This window comes from Solenopsis invicta, chromosome 15 (assembly GCF_016802725.1).
Source record: "Solenopsis invicta isolate M01_SB chromosome 15, UNIL_Sinv_3.0, whole genome shotgun sequence".
NCBI classification, from domain to species: Eukaryota; Metazoa; Arthropoda; class Insecta; order Hymenoptera; family Formicidae; genus Solenopsis; species Solenopsis invicta.
Genome location: NC_052678.1, coordinates 7,517,430 through 7,533,135, shown reverse-complemented (window position 1 = coordinate 7,533,135; position 15,706 = coordinate 7,517,430). Strand labels below are relative to the sequence as shown.

The 15,706-nt window shown below is 36.6% G+C and overlaps 2 protein-coding genes across 2 annotated transcripts in view; both read right to left on the bottom strand.

The window, feature by feature from the left end:
- The window catches only part of LOC105198399 (RNA pseudouridylate synthase domain-containing protein 2), a 150,325-nt gene extending 138,763 nt beyond the window's left edge, over nucleotides 1–11,562 (bottom strand). Inside the window, exons 1-2 of the mRNA XM_011165093.3 lie at nucleotides 11,207–11,562; nucleotides 7,906–8,150 (exon numbers count right to left, since the gene is read on the bottom strand). Coding sequence (XP_011163395.1) covers nucleotides 7,906–8,150; nucleotides 11,207–11,402 — 441 coding nt within the window. The 5' untranslated portion in view covers nucleotides 11,403–11,562. The remainder of the gene's footprint in view (nucleotides 1–7,905; nucleotides 8,151–11,206) is intronic.
- Nucleotides 11,563–12,769: 1,207 nt separating this feature from the next.
- LOC105198400 (protein nessun dorma) lies at nucleotides 12,770–15,144 on the bottom strand. Its single transcript, XM_011165096.3, has 4 exons — nucleotides 13,921–15,144; nucleotides 13,641–13,845; nucleotides 13,281–13,553; nucleotides 12,770–13,204 (listed from the first exon to the last, which is right to left on the bottom strand). The coding sequence occupies exons 1-4, from the start codon at nucleotides 14,856–14,858 to the stop codon at nucleotides 12,911–12,913; spliced, it is 1,710 nt and encodes a 569-aa protein (XP_011163398.1). The 5' UTR covers nucleotides 14,859–15,144; the 3' UTR covers nucleotides 12,770–12,910.
- Between the last annotated feature and the right edge of the window lie 562 nt (nucleotides 15,145–15,706).

Below are 15,706 nucleotides of genomic sequence, written 5' to 3'. Positions count from 1 at the left end.
TTGTCAGCATTTTTCAGCGCAGTCGTTAGTGTCACCATTGTCCCTATTAAAGCGGGATTAAAATGCGTTATTACGCGATGTGTACGCGCAATTACACGACAAAGCGCCTTTAAGCCATTAGGAAGCGGCGCTCACCTGGGAAAGAGAATGAACAAAAAAAAAATTGAAGTTAATAGGCCGTTCCTTCGGAACGGGCGGACTGTAAAGGCTTAACAAAGCGGTCGGAATTCCCTCTCTTCCCTCCCTTTCCGTCGATATTGCCCATCGCATTGAGCCGACCAATTTGCAGTTTGCCTTTTTCTGAATGCGATTTCATCCGCGCGCGTGCTATTTCAAACCTAGTTCAACCCCTGTATACGAACGCCGAATGAAAATCATCGCGGTGCACACGTGGGAAGGGAACGTGTCGCGTGTACGAACCGATACGCGTCGCGTGAGGTCTTCATGACGTGCAATTTTAATTCCACAAATACGGGATAGCCTGCGAAATGCAACAACGTCGCGTCTCTGCAATTTATCGTGCCGCAAACGCGGAGTGCAGACGGTCGTTTTTCCGATTATCGCCGTCGGATCAAATGCGACGGACGACAAAACTGCAGGCAAGCCGGCCGGCCGAGCTCTTAAATTCGGCGCGGAGCGCAGGTATAATTACGTTACTCGCGACAGGTGCGTACGTATCTCATTCTGCCGCTTACATCGTAACAAAATTGCGCTGTTTACGATTGTCGCGCGGAATCATTATAACGATGAGAAACGCGAGCTTTACCGCGTTTTACTGGCCACTAAATAATCTATTTCTCTCGCGTTTACACGAGCGCTGCGCCCCGGGAGAGGAGTGTGCACGCGTGCGTGTGCCTCTTAGAGACGAGACATCGTGCATCCACGGACCTAAAACCCGAAATAAACTGCAGCTGGAGCTGCCTAGATCCCTTCCTTTGCCGCCGGCAAACAACGCTTTTATTGATCTATCGTCTGCCGCCAATTTCATCATTGCGCCTCGAGATATTCGAAAAATTTCGCCGTAAACGTCGTCGCATGCGATAACGAGTTTATGCACCGTAAATGTCTTGGCATTAATCATTCGCGTCTTGAGTTAGTTAATCATCCTTGCTATTTGCGGGGGGGGGGTGCGAGAAACGGCGAGCGCGAAAAATGCGAAGATGATGAAAATTCCTCAGCGAATTCGGAATCTCTGTCCGTCTTGCTTTCGGCGCAATTTTTAATCAGGCATAAGGAATTGCGTATCGATAGGTGATAAAATATAACGATGAACTTAAAATATTGGCGTGTATTTACCTCACCATGGATTATCGAAGGCACGCGGTACAAATATATCGTGATTTACGATCCGATAGTTAAGCGGCAAGTCAGCTCGGGAGCATGATATTTCACAGCCAAGCGAATTTTCTCAGCACCACTAGGCAAGTTAATTTAATCTTAAAAGCGAGCTAAATCACGTGACATACCTGTCGTCGCGCTGATTAATAGAGAGCGGACGATACACGATGCTTTGTAATTCCGCTCGTCTCGCTCGCATAATGGCCACTGCCTACGCGCGTCGGGAGATTTTCGATTTTGTTTGATTCACCCAAATTATTCTTAAGGGATATATATATATAATTTTTTCGCTACAATGCAAAAGTGTCGTTTCTGACTTGTTTACAGGAAAACAAATTTTTAATAAATTTAATGTACCACTAAACGAAAAGCTAAACTGAGAAAAAAAAAGATACTTAAAGATTTATATTTGTGGAATACGAAATTATATCACTGTAATATATCTTTAGGCAAAATAAAAATTTTTTCCTGACAAACCAACTTTTTATCAAATTAAATTATTTAAAGTACTTTTATTTTCAAGAAATAAAGATTTAGAAATAAAAATATTATCTCAATATCCTAAATTGTTTTAATCAATGGCGATATTATCCAAAAAGTGTCTAAATAAAATCATTTATAATTTAATGTTTTATCTAAATAAATTAAAATTAAATCATCCTTATTATATAGGAATTAAAATTAATTTGACAAGTGGTCATTGCGATCGCCAAGCGAAGTGTAAGTCGCTCTGGCATGTCAAATCCAATTAAATCGCGATGAATAGAGCGTTTTAATTGCTCCCTGGGAGCCCGACAAAAGCGCACGCCGAAAGCCGCGACGTGTTGCGGCTTCGCTTATTTTATCATCAAAAACGTGTCGTCGCAATCGCGGTCGGTAATTTTTAAACTTTCGGTGCACCAGGCAGATAGGATTCATCCGACCGCGTTCGTCGCTTATCAAAATTTGACCGGGACACGTGTCGCCGCCGTCCGACGAACGATTCGGACAAAATCAGGGATGTATATTTAGTGCGGCGAACAGGTGATATGACACGACGATGCTTCGACAGCCGCGTTTGTCATTAATGCAACGCAACGTTGCGAAGCATAAACGATTCGTTGAGTTTGCGAATCAAATGAGTGTGTCCCCCTCTGCTGCTTGTTTCTCTCTCTCTCACTCTTTTTTCATCTCTCCCTTGTTCCCCCAGGGGATCGCCACCAGGATGCACAATTATGAGTTTTGGCAACGCCGCGCCGCGTCGTCTCGCTCTAATCGGTCCGTTTGGAAAATCTCCATAGGTTGTTTAAAGGTAGAATTATGAGCGGCAGTGGTTGGCATAGATCAGAAAGCGGCGACGATATTCGCCGTATTTTCGCGCGATGTCACCCGGGAGAGGAGTCTATTATCTCTGTCGTAAAGTGCTTTGGCACGGTGCACGGAAAAAGCGGACCCTCGTTAAGGAACAACTGCAAAGGAATCGACACACTCGCGCGGAGCGCTAATGAGGAAATTTAGAGCGAGCGAGCTGGGAGAAAAGAAGGCGAACTCGACTGCTAGCTGTCCCAGTTGACGAGAGGAAAAAAAAGCAGGACGTTTCGAGTTCGGGGCGGAAGCGGCCGAGAACAGTAGCTCGCAATACGTCCCGCCGCGCGCCGTTGCTTTTGACTGGTGCACACGAACACACATACGCGAGATGTTATTTGCAGCAGCGAAGCAACCGCTTTCTGGTCCTGTCGAATGATTGATCGTTTTCACCGTTATACATCTCCTTCCGTCTCTCATATTCTGTTTCAACATTTCGCCCTTTCAACCCCACATCGTATATAATTCCATTTCGTTTTTACAGTTTTTACAGTCCCCTTGTCTCTCTTAATCCGTGTTAATTAGACGTATGATCCTGTCCCGCGATATTAATTACACGTAAGATCAGTTGGAGAAGAAAGATGTTACACTTAAGCTTTTCACCTAGAATAACTTTCATATCATGGAATTAAACGAGAAAACCGAATATAATATTCCTGAGACCTTTATTCATTGATACAAATAAAATAATTGAAATATTCCACATATTTAAAAAAATGCTGTAATATAAATTAAAACGTAGTTTAATCCAATTAAACATTGAATCATGGGCTGTCACTAATATAAGTAGTTTGACTCAACTAAATTTTGTACATTCAACTATATTTATTATTGTCTTTACTTTTAATCTTTTTGTTTCATTAATACACTAAAAATATTTTTTTAGTGCAAAAAAAAGTTTGAAAAAAAAAAATACATTTTCTTAAAACCATATATTTTGATGTAAACATTTGTTTAAGTAAAAAGATTTATTTTTAAATAAATCAAGATATAATTTACGTATATAATTTTGTATTTTTACATTTTTTTACATTTAAATAATTCAAATAAACTAATAATATTGAACCTAATTTAATTGTTTTTTTTTAGATTAAAAAATCTGATTATCTTAAATATAAAAACAGTCTAAAAGTAAATATTTTCTAAACTGCAAGAGAAAATTACTTGATTAAAAATTATTTCTTTATTTTATTTATATAAATATTTCAATTCAGAAATTTTTAACTTGATTGCCCGTAAATAAGCTACTGAGTAAATAATATTTTTGTGTCAAGTAAAATTTTTTGTTTTACAATATTTCTTCTCTCAATGTGCTGTTATTAAATTAACAAAATATTTTCAATTAAATTAATACTGTTGATACAATAGCATTTTTTTCTCTGTGCAGATTTTGAAAAAAAAAAAAATTATTAATTTCTGCAAAGCTATTTTCCCCAATATATATGGGTAAGACAGAACCTTCTATAAAAGGAAATACCACCAACTATTTAAATAATATGACGTAATGGAAACTTATATGTTTTGTTCATCTACTGTAAACAATTGAGTTTAAATTGTAAAAACACAAAAATAAGTGATAAAATGTAAATGAGTAATTGGGAAAGCAACTTCTTATGCTTTTAGATTTAAACATTTCACAAATTTAATGTGCTTAGAATTATATAAAGTGCATCCAAGATTTTAATTATTTTTAACAAAGGTATCAACGTAACATCATATCCTCAAATGTTAGGAGAAGACTCACTGTAGTTTGTACACATGTAACATTTTCACAAAATATAACCTATGGCTATGTGACTGCCAAGTAACTGTTACAGTTTTCATGGCTAAGTAACAGTTATCTGGCAGTCGCATAGCTATAGATTATATTTTGTGAAACCATTATATGTTTCATGGCTTTCAAAACTGTGCAACAGTTACTTGATTTTAAAGTAAGCAGCAATCCAAGAACTTAGCTATTACGTTATTAAACATAACAAAGAGCATATTTCACGACTTATCTTTACTTATTCTTACAAATATCTATCCATTTTTATTAATACTGCTGGAATTGCCCTTCATAGTTTCCTAATAGTCTAGTGCACGATCAGATTAGTTAACTGTTAATTTATGGATGCTGTAATCGATGTGGCCTCTTCCCTCAACTAGCATCTTCCCCCGATGTACCTTATATTATTATTCTCTCATCAACCTGTCAATACAATGACAAACAACGCATTTCCCGAAAAGAAACATTCATCGTAGTTGCGACACTGTCAGTCGACAAAGACGAGATCTTTAAGCAACGTTAATTAACATCCACGTGGCCCGTTACCAGTCCACCCACATAAATATTCTCGCACTTGAGCGGTTTCACCTGCTCGCACAACGCCCGACTATTCTTATCGGGCCTGCACTCATTTTCCACGCGCACGAACCACCGACTACTATCTCAGATGGCTATTTTTGTTTTTTGCTCAACTTCGCAACTCGAGCAGGATATTTTCGGAAGTACTGTGCCGCGCGGCACAGCATTGTACGCGTTCAGTTGCAACGTTTTATCTTGGCGCTATCGGGCGCCACGACACGACGGTGCTCGCAAACGAGCGACACGCGACCTAACAAGTAACCGAGAGACACACCACCCGGGAGATGGTGCTGTAGATATTCCGAATACATGTAGGGAGAATCGTGCGATCGTGACCCGACGGGGGGATATGCATTATGCACGAATCGCTCATAATCGACAATGTTACGAAATGATTTATAAGATCCCGGTGTCAAGCGTGCGTCGCGTCGTCCTCGTCGTCCTCGTCGTCGGCACTATTCGAGAAAAATTGAAATTTCCAGGCGGGCATTGTTTAAACGACCTGTTACTCTAGTGACGGCGATGTATTCGTTTCCACATGCTAAATACATGAAATTTCTACACCGTCGTACATACCCTTTTGTCTAACGTGAAATATGAATTTTTTTTCATTGTACACTAATCGCATTCCGTTTCACGTGAGAAAATGGGAGATCCTGTTTCACAGGGTAATCCCATTGTAGTACAACATGACAATCATTTATATACCGCGATAGAGAGACTTATCGCAGTAATAATTCAACCACGATTTTGTGCCCTACACCGGAGACGAGTATTTCAGAAACGAGCGATTATACGACGTGGGTGCCTTTGAATAATATATTTTATCAAAGCTCCCCAAGCGAGACGTCTCACACGCAGAGCGGAAAGCAATCAGGTATTAAAGCGTTTGTGTAGCATGGTATCGAACTTTACTGCATCCAAACGTAAAAGAGAAAGAGAGAGAGAGAGAGAGAGAGAGAGAGAGAGAGAGAGAGAGAGAACGCACGAGAATCCCTTGCGACTGAAAGAAAAATGTGGAGCGGAATAATTTAATCCGCCGCCATGTGATCGACCATAAAGTCGTGCTTTAAAATCGTCCCCCGTACTTTTTTATCGTTCCTCGTTTTGTAACGGCGGCCAACATCGACCAGAAAGCCAATCGAAAGCTTTCCTCAGTCCCACGACAATTGATAACACGTACTTGGGCTACTTTGTTTGCTAAATACGTTATAACATCGCGCATTTTCGCGTTTCTTGCGAATAACTTTTGAATCACGTATCAGCATGCCGATTCGCGTTCGATCAAGTAAACGTCGCACAATGGTACAAGTTAGAAGAAACCTGAACAAAATTCATTTTGTTTTTATTTCTAGTTGGAAAATTACAATTTGTTAAATTTAAATATAAGTAAAATATTATAATCTTACTTATCTTTTATTCAAAATTTATTGTTTATTTGCTATATATTGTTAAATATAATGATCAATTTTATGAAAATTTGTAACTGTAGAATAATAAGTAAATGGACATCATGAAACTTTTTTGTGCTTGTAGCAGAAATATTACACTAATTTTTCGTGAAAGATTTAACTGCAGAAACGTGCAGTTACAAAAGATATATCTAACTAAAAAATAATAAATTGACGTATCTTTTGTAACTGCAAGTTTCTGCAGTTAAATCTTCCACGAAAAATTTGTGCAATCACAGAGAAAAAAAATTAATATTAAATCAATAATTAATTCAAAATCTTGAAAGAATTTATAATCTTAAAGAAACATAATTTGCTAAAAAGAAAAATTTTCTTCATGAAGCAAATTATGTCTGTTTAAAGTTATAAATTCTTCCAGAAAAATTTTTATTCTTGCTTATACATAAAATAATAAATTATTAATTTGATACTAATTTTTTTTTCAGCTACAAGCATAAAAAAATTTCATGATGTCCATTTTTATCCATTTCCTCATTATTCTACGGTTACTTACAAATTTTTATGAACTTGATCATTATATTTAATAATATTTATCAAACAATCAATTTTGAATAGAAAATAAGTATTATAATTTTTTATATTTAGATTTAACAAATTTATTGAAATTTTCTAACAAAAAATTAGAAAATTAAATTTTGTCCAGGTTTTTTTCTAATTCATACCACTGTACATCGCAAGATTCAAACGTGCAGAAACATTTAATCTTGCATTATACTAATGATTCTGATTAGATTAATATGCAAACATATGCAGCGTAGATTTCTCTGTACTGCTGTCTATCTAATTGGAATTGGATTGAGTATTCCAAACATACAAACCGGTTTTCAATTATTTCGTTATTACAGACTGCGAGAAAACGCACTTTGAAATTCTTTTATCTCTGACATGACACATGCATGTACAATAAAAAATTATGTACAATAAAATTATTTTGGTTTACACAAAACAACAAAAACAAATTAAATATAATGAACATTTTCCATGAAAATAATCGAGACAAAATAAAAAGGACAACTTATAAAATAATAAATTGAATATTTTGATATCAATTCAATAATTAACAAGACCAATTTAAACCGTGCTGTGCTGTTCATGACAGAAACAAACTAATGTATTTTTCAATCGGTAAACCAAACCGGGATGTCCCAGCTCGTTTGTAAAATTACACGTCGCCGTAATAAATTACACGTTACTGCCCGCGATATGTTGCAACTTAAAAGAAATACGAAACGCGGCTTCTTTTTTTGCGGGGAACAATTTGATCGGGAATATTCCAGTAATATTGCGACATCCCGGCAATATACGAAAAATACGTAACCGGCTTTCACAAGTGTACCACTTCGCAACCTTGTCAAACCGTCCATGTAGAAGCGTGTACGAAAAGCGATCAAATGTTGCACTCACCTCTTCGTCGGAGGGCGGCTCCTCGTAATCCGAGAACGTGTTCTTGAAGACGAAAATGCAGTCCGACGGCTCGAGGAGACGCGTGTGACCGAATTGCGTTTGTCCATCGACGGACTGTGTCGGTGCGGTCATCTCCACCATATCGTGAGACGTGTCCGTCAACGGTGACGGTGTCGTGTGCTTCCACTCGATCCCAATAATCGCCACGACTCGTCGACACAGCAATTCGATCGTGCGACGGAAAACTATAAAAGAACAAAAAATCGAACATTTTTAGCATGCACTTTCGATGTTTCTATTAACTTGTCGCGAAGCGATCAGCGGCCAACGTTACGATATCAATATATTAAGAGGATATTCTCGCTTTCGGTATCATTTTTGTACCATTTTGTACCATTTTTAAAAATTCTTTTATGGAAAAAATATAAAAGCTAAATTAGAAATTTGATACGTTTATTCTTTAATATTGCAAATATTACCAAACATTTAGCAATTATTTGCAAATCTGTGGATGTGTAAAAATAAATACTATGCCACTATTGCCATGATGCAGAGAAACAAAAAATTCCAAAAAATTTTTAATACTGCATACTTCTCCGAATTACAATCAAGATGAAAAGTTCATTCTTACAAAAACAACAAAGTTTTAAAAACAAAATCTTTTTGCTTTCTTCGAGATCTTTTTTTGCCTGAAAAATCGAAAAACAGGAATTTTTATTTGAATGTAATTCGGACGAGAAAACAAAATGTTGTGAATATCTTCTAAAAATTTTCATTAAAATTAGATAAATTATCGTAGTAATAATTATAAAAAATATTGTTTCAAAATAAACATGTTTAAATATTTGCAAACAGTTACAAGTTTACAAGAACTTTTGCAAGTCTCTTTCCTTCTGCGCTATATCTCAAAATTCATACTATTAAAAAGATATCTAAAAATTAATAATCGAAACCCAAAAGCTTGAAGAGAAAAACTTTTGAGTATGCACGGAAAGGACAATTTTGCTGAAAATCATATCTGAAAATAATTACGTTGACTCATTAAAAACTTTATATTGGACGTTTAATCTAGTTATCAGAATGTCAAAACTTTTTACAGCTATCATTATACTTAAATATCTTACATAACAATTTTGATAATCCAACTTAAAATTATTTTCTGATCTGTCTCCAGTTAAACTTTAGATAATAAAATTGTTCTTTCCGTTTGTGAATCAAACTTAGATCAAGTAAACAAACGCGAATGAATAATTTTGCTTGCGAGTACTCGCGATATATTTATTAAGCTTGTCCTTTTTCCATACTCTAGAACTGAAACTTCTTGCACGGTTCATCTTTCCTCTTTTTCCTTTCACATTGGGGAGAAAAAAAGGAAAGAAACCATGCGAGAAGTTTAGAGAAGGGCGTGAAAAAAGAACAAACCTTCTTGAACTCATGAAATCAAGTGGCCCATTCGCTCGTAAGGGAGACTGGGGTTAAAAGTAACACTGGTAAGTTGTAACATTTATATAAAAAAGTGTTATGTACAAGATAAAAGTGTAAGAAGGCGATAGAAATTCGCAATGACCGCCATAACAAACTTTTATCTTTTTATTACACTTTTATATCTTGTTTATAATATTTTTTTTTACATGGGATAAACCGAGACGAATCGGATCATTATAAGTTTCGAGACAGTTATCATTGGTTTTTTATTTCATGCAACGTTTAATCATGCTAGTTACTTCCGCGCGCTCCCTCTCCAGAAAACAATAGACAACGATTCTGTATTGCGTGTAATTCAGTGTCAGTCGATGATACAAGAGCAGAGGTCGTGAGTGCTCGAAGAAATTTTTTCTCTCATATAAAATCACGATTCTAATTTTGCGTGTTAAGTGTGTAGAATAATAGACTCTTTCAAAGAGTTTATTCATTTATTTTTATTTCTTTTAGACTTTCTGATCCGTTTCGTCCCCAAAAATTATCCTTCTCTTGATTTTTTCGTTCTGCAATAAAAAATACCACTTTACATATTATTTTATATAAAATTCCAGCCAAAGATGTAAAGATTAAGAATTTAAAACTTAATAACAAAATTAGTTTTTTATTATGAAGAAAAATTGATCCAATTCGTCTCGGTCTATATGCCCCAATTGTTACAACTTACCGGTGTTACTTTAAATCGCAATCTCCCCTACTTGTTTGTTTGATCTAGATCGGGCTTTTAATACAACTAATTTATGAAAAGCTCAGAGACGAATTGCGCGAGATCTTATCTAATTTTCGACTCCTCAACAACGAGAGCATTGTAAAAACGCTTCTTCTTTTTGCAGGAGACGTGCTATCTTTAGTAAACTTTGCAAAGTTAATCGGACTCCATATTCAACGTGTCAAGGACAAAAAAGCGCGCGAATTGAGCATCATGACAGATTAAATGTTTTCTTTATTTTCAAATTGTCTCCCCGAGGGACAGATCCCCACGGAACAGAGAGAGAGAGAGAGAGACAGGGAGAACCATGAAGTCGAAGATCATAACGGATAATTCGCGTAGCAGTGCCGCGCCAAATCTCGGCCGGCGCGCAAAACACGAGCCCCCTCCCCTCAACCCCCCCGTGTCATTTTCGTTGTCGCCCGGCCTCACGCCATGAATATGCATCGCCGTCCGTGCTCCGCACGATACATCACGAGTACGCGGCCGCGTTTAGCGCAATGCCAACGACAGCTCGCTCCCCTTTCTCCCCCTTCTGTCCCGTGCAACCCCGCGTCCGTCGCTGCGCCACCCGCGATTAATCACCGCTCCTCAATATCAAAGCGTGACCGCGGCGCGGTTTTATCTCGCTCGACGACGGAAAATGCGATTAATCATTAACGAGGGACGAGCAAGACTCCGAAAATCGGCGTCCAGCCGATCGATGCGCTCGGGCGCGCGTTGGCGCGAATGACGTTTCATTCATACGTGCCACGGAATGCACGTGTCAACGCGCGCGAGCACATGGCCGGTGCAACGTATGGCGAATGGAAGGGAGGGAGGACAGAGAGGGGAGAAGGGAAAAAAGATGCATTCGCGGTAAGGCTTGTAATTGAAGACGGACCGGGTTGAGAAAACGGTGCGCGAGAGTTACGAATCGCATTGTGCCCGCGAAACCCTTTTTCTTCGTCAGGGCGCGCATGCGACACCGAATCCATCCGCATGCCCCGCCGAACTCGAGGCTGCATCCACCGTGGTCCCAGAGCTCTCGTGAGACTCGGGCGAACATGTGATACATTACGTCGAAGCAATTCGAAAGCGATTTCGTCGGTGGTGACGATGGAAGGTACTCACGTTTGTCAACGCGAGAGTGAGTTGCCCGACTCGACGACCTGCGGACGAGGTTATGGTACAAATCGGAGCACGCGCGAACCACTGCGAAATTCCGCCTCGAAACGAACAGGTGCGAGCACGTTAACGCGGATGCTCTATTATGATAGCGACAAGTTGATATTACTCTTGTCAAAATTTGTAATTTCAAAGTGATCATATATGTTTAATATATAAAATCCGATGTGTTTCAACGCGCCGCACACTCCGCGAAAACCACGAGCACTGGAGCCGACTTTTCATAATGGCGACATCTATTGAGAAAAACAAGTTACAGCACTTGTAGCGTATGAAAAGTTACATACATACATTATCGACATTCAGTTAAAAAATATCGATCGGTTAAACCAAGGCCCAGCGCACAATGAGGGAATATTAATATTAGGAATTAGAGTTTTACAGGGTTGGGTAGTAACTAAAAAATTAAATAACAAAATTAAAGGGTTGTTTTAAGTTTTATTAATTATTTTTGGAACAAATTAACTCAACTTTTTTTTCAAGCTACAAATTTATATAAAAATTTTTTTAAAGAAAAATACATTCCGGCACAAAAAAAATCAATATTTCTGTTATTTCATGTAAACTTCATTTATAAATAAAATATTTAATTTAATGATCTTGTTATAATTATTTAAATAATTTGACCTTAAAAATTGACTTTTTAATTTTATATAAATAATTACTTTTCTAAATAACTTTCAATTTAATTTGAAACAATTTTAACGTAACTTTAACTGATTTAGTTTTTTGTTCAAGTAATTTTTAACGTAGCTAAATTAATTCTGTGTCATTTAATTTTAACTTGATTTAGTTACAAAAATGTTTAATTTATCCACAACTTTGGAATTTTAGAATTAATTTCTTCAATAAACTAAAAATAAATAATAAGTTACGTTGTGTTTCATATAACACATTGACGCGTTATCTTATTAATATCCATTATGTATTACATTCAATATGCACTGAAAAAAATTCTGATTCTAAAATTCTAATTCTTATTCCTAATATCTAACAACCCTTCATTATGCACAAGATCTAATTAGCAGGATTGTGCAGTAAATTTTTAGATTACATCTACATGAATTATTTGTATCATTTATGTTATATTTACACGAATCTTTTTACGTAGATAACGCAAAGTAAATTATAATTTATATAACATACCACAGAAAAACATAAAATTACAAGATTGCTAATATACAACTAACATTGATTAAAACAACATATATAATAAAATATAATATATAGTAAAAAAATATATAGTAAAAATTTAAAAACTAAATATAAATTTCCATTATTTCTGAAAACTAAACTTTCCAAGAATTACATAGATAATAGTATATTACCTAGTTTAACATTGTACACATAATATAATTATTTATATCTTATATGTAAAATCTAATAAATGTAACATCTAATAAGTGAAACTTAAAATAAAATTTTTTAAAAAATTCAACTTTTATTAAATTTAAAAATTAATTTTCATGAAATTTTGGGACAAGACGCAAAATTATTCATTTACAATAATTTTCTTTAACTAGTTATATTTCCGTAGAAAAATATTCAAAAGTTTATAAAATTTCTTTTTACAAATATACCAATAAGCTTGCATTTTGTATCAAAAAAATGAGTCTAAGAAGAATTTATGATAGTATGATAATGTGAAACTCATAATTCCATAACTTCTTCTTTTGCATTTGACTCTTCTACCACGTCATTAACGTCTCTATGCACAAGAGCGGCAGTGTCTTTAGGTCTTAACATGATACTCCCTTTGTCATCATTATTAGAAAATTTACATTCGTTTACAGAGACGTTTTTAAGAGACACAGGGCTCAATTCGCTTCCCACTTCTACATTTTTCGAACGAGTTACTTTTTCAGTTTCCATCACTATGGCACGTCCGTTTTGAATATACTCGAAAGAACATTTGGTCGCGGTAAAACGTGCATTATCATTGAGCTGAAAAGAACAATATGCATTTATTACAAATATATCAAGAAGCAACATGGGCGATCAAAATTAACGCGAACATTACCAGTATGCCCTCACAACAGTTTTCAAAGTGGCAATCATTCATAACAACTTCACCAGTTCCATAAATAATGATAGCAGTCCCTAATCCTTGGAAAATTACATTCTCGAGTACTAATTTAGCTCCCGGCATAACAACCGCACCCCATTTAGCAGTATTTACAGTGACATTAGAAACACGTATTCTGGAACCAGTTATAAGTACAGTACAGTCCTTTCTGGCAATTATGCCTGCCTGAAGTGCTCCCAAGTCAATGCAGATATTCTTCAACAATATCTGTTGGGTTTCACAAAATAAATCACAAAATCAATAAGTGAAAGTAAACAAAAATAATGAAAAATTTACTGCCGAGGCGTACAATACCTCATTGCCAGATAAATCAAACAGAGATGACGATATATTTGGATCAGGAGATGAAATTATTGTCTTTTCTGTGTTAGAGATTCCTATAATTGCACCTCCTTCTTCTAACCCACTAGAATCTTTGATCGTGTGATTTCCTTCACCTAGCAAAATGGTATCACCAGTTTCAAATGTATCCATGACATCATCCAGGTATCCACAGATTCTGAAATATAAACAATGTAAAGAAACTAATGATTCATTTCAACTCTCTCAAATTTTTTAACTTGACAAAACCTACTTTATAGGTGTATCCTCAGGTAACATTGTTTGAATTTTACTAGAAAGTTCTTGCAATTCTTTGACAACACCACCCAACCACACAAAGTAATACATGTTTTTCCTATTTTCATTATTGCTGCACTTTTTTCTTCTATTATACGCCTGATTTTTCCCAAGCAATCCTCTTAATGAAGGATTCTCCAACAGATCCATTTCAGCTTTAATCTGCTGAAGTCGAAAGTGAAGCTTCATCAAGGCACAGGTTTCCTGTGCCAATTCTTCAGGCACATTGTCTTCATGGAAGTCTTCAGGCAGCAAGGCTTCATATGTTGAAATCTTCTTCTGTACTTCTCTTCCCTCACTGATTAGCGATCTAATAATGTCACATGTGTCTTTACTGATAGCTCCATTATTCATATCAAAGAATAGTCTGATTCTACGCTCCAGATGCTGTTCCACCCAATCGATATTATCATCCTCGTCCTCGTCCCATGGCATCCACAGGTAATTGTAAAAAAACCGCAGTCTGTCCACGCAATGCGCAGTGCCCACTATGTCCAAGCTGTGATTCGTCTGGTCGATGGTGGGATACAGCTCGATCAGCGGCACTTCGTGCTTCTTGGGCAGGTGTATGTCATCCTGAACAGCCGTGATCTTCACCAGGGCATTCAACGTGGGGTAGTCCATCCCCAGCACCTCCACCAGGACGATCGTCGGGTAACGGATACTATAATTCTCGCACGTAGCACGCGATATTTTCCACAACGCTTGCCAGCCGACCGGTTCAATGACGAGCTCCACGTCGCAGACCCATTCCGTCCGGATAGTCGACGCGGGTACTATCCTCCCTGGCGTGGACAGTATGTTGGTGTACTCCTCCAGTCTCTCGGCGAGGGTCTTGTCGTGGAAGGAATATATATTCGAATACTCGCCCATTTTGTACATACGATTTTGCATGCACGCCACCCGGTCGGGCGCACGGAATCTTCCAATGCTTCTTTTTCTTTTTTCAGTCCGACTCCAGTGCGTATATACGAGCGTTAGTTTCAAAATGTTCAATTCAACACCACGTTTTGAAAAACACAATCAGAAGCGACACCGGGAAGACGCTATCGAAAACGAACGTACGCGTGTCATCGCGAGCAGGTTACCGACGGACTCGGTAGATAATTGCCGAGAATACCGATCGGCAAAGAAAATCTGCTTTGCGATAAGAATCAAAAAATGTGAAGTAAAATTCGTATTCCATTCAATATTTTGTGGAAATTTGTAATTGTATGGAAAAAATTGAAAAATTAGAGCTTTGCAAAAAAATATGAACAATTAGCTCATGTAATACCTGTATAAACTTAATACCATAAATTTTTTTTTTTTTTGTAATGAAACAATGAAAATGTATGTTTCATTGAAAAAAAGTTAAAAAAACCAAACGAACTTATGCAACAACTCAATATTTTCAATTTTAATAAATAATTTATTAAAATTATTTGTTATAGAAAAAATTAATATCTAACATTATTATTTAACGTAATTTTGATAAATGTTCTCTCTCGAAGCCACAGAAAATGCAGTTTATTTAAACATAATATTGATAACAACCATTTTTAATTATTTCAAATATAGATTACTTATCCAGTACGAAAATTTTAAGAAATAGAAATGTTCAGTGACTTGAAAAAAATTCTCTCGTTACGTCCAAAATGCTCGAAAACATGGCGGTCATGCGCTTGGCTAGCGGCCTTTTGCGCGCCCGATTTCTGTCACTGTTCAAAATATAATCGCTAATACTGTCAATATGAGATCAT

Bases quoted from the DNA above. Each gene is read 5' to 3' on its own strand.
- LOC105198400 (XM_011165096.3), bottom strand. From the start codon at position 14,858: ATGCAAAATCGTATGTACAAAATGGGCGAGTATTCGAATATATATTCC. The intron at 13,846-13,920 runs GTAGGTTTTGTC...TTTATATTTCAG, and splicing joins CCTGAGGATACACCTATAAA to AATCTGTGGATACCTGGATG. The intron at 13,205-13,280 runs GTAATGTTCGCG...TGTTCTTTTCAG, and splicing joins ACTGTTGTGAGGGCATACTG to CTCAATGATAATGCACGTTT.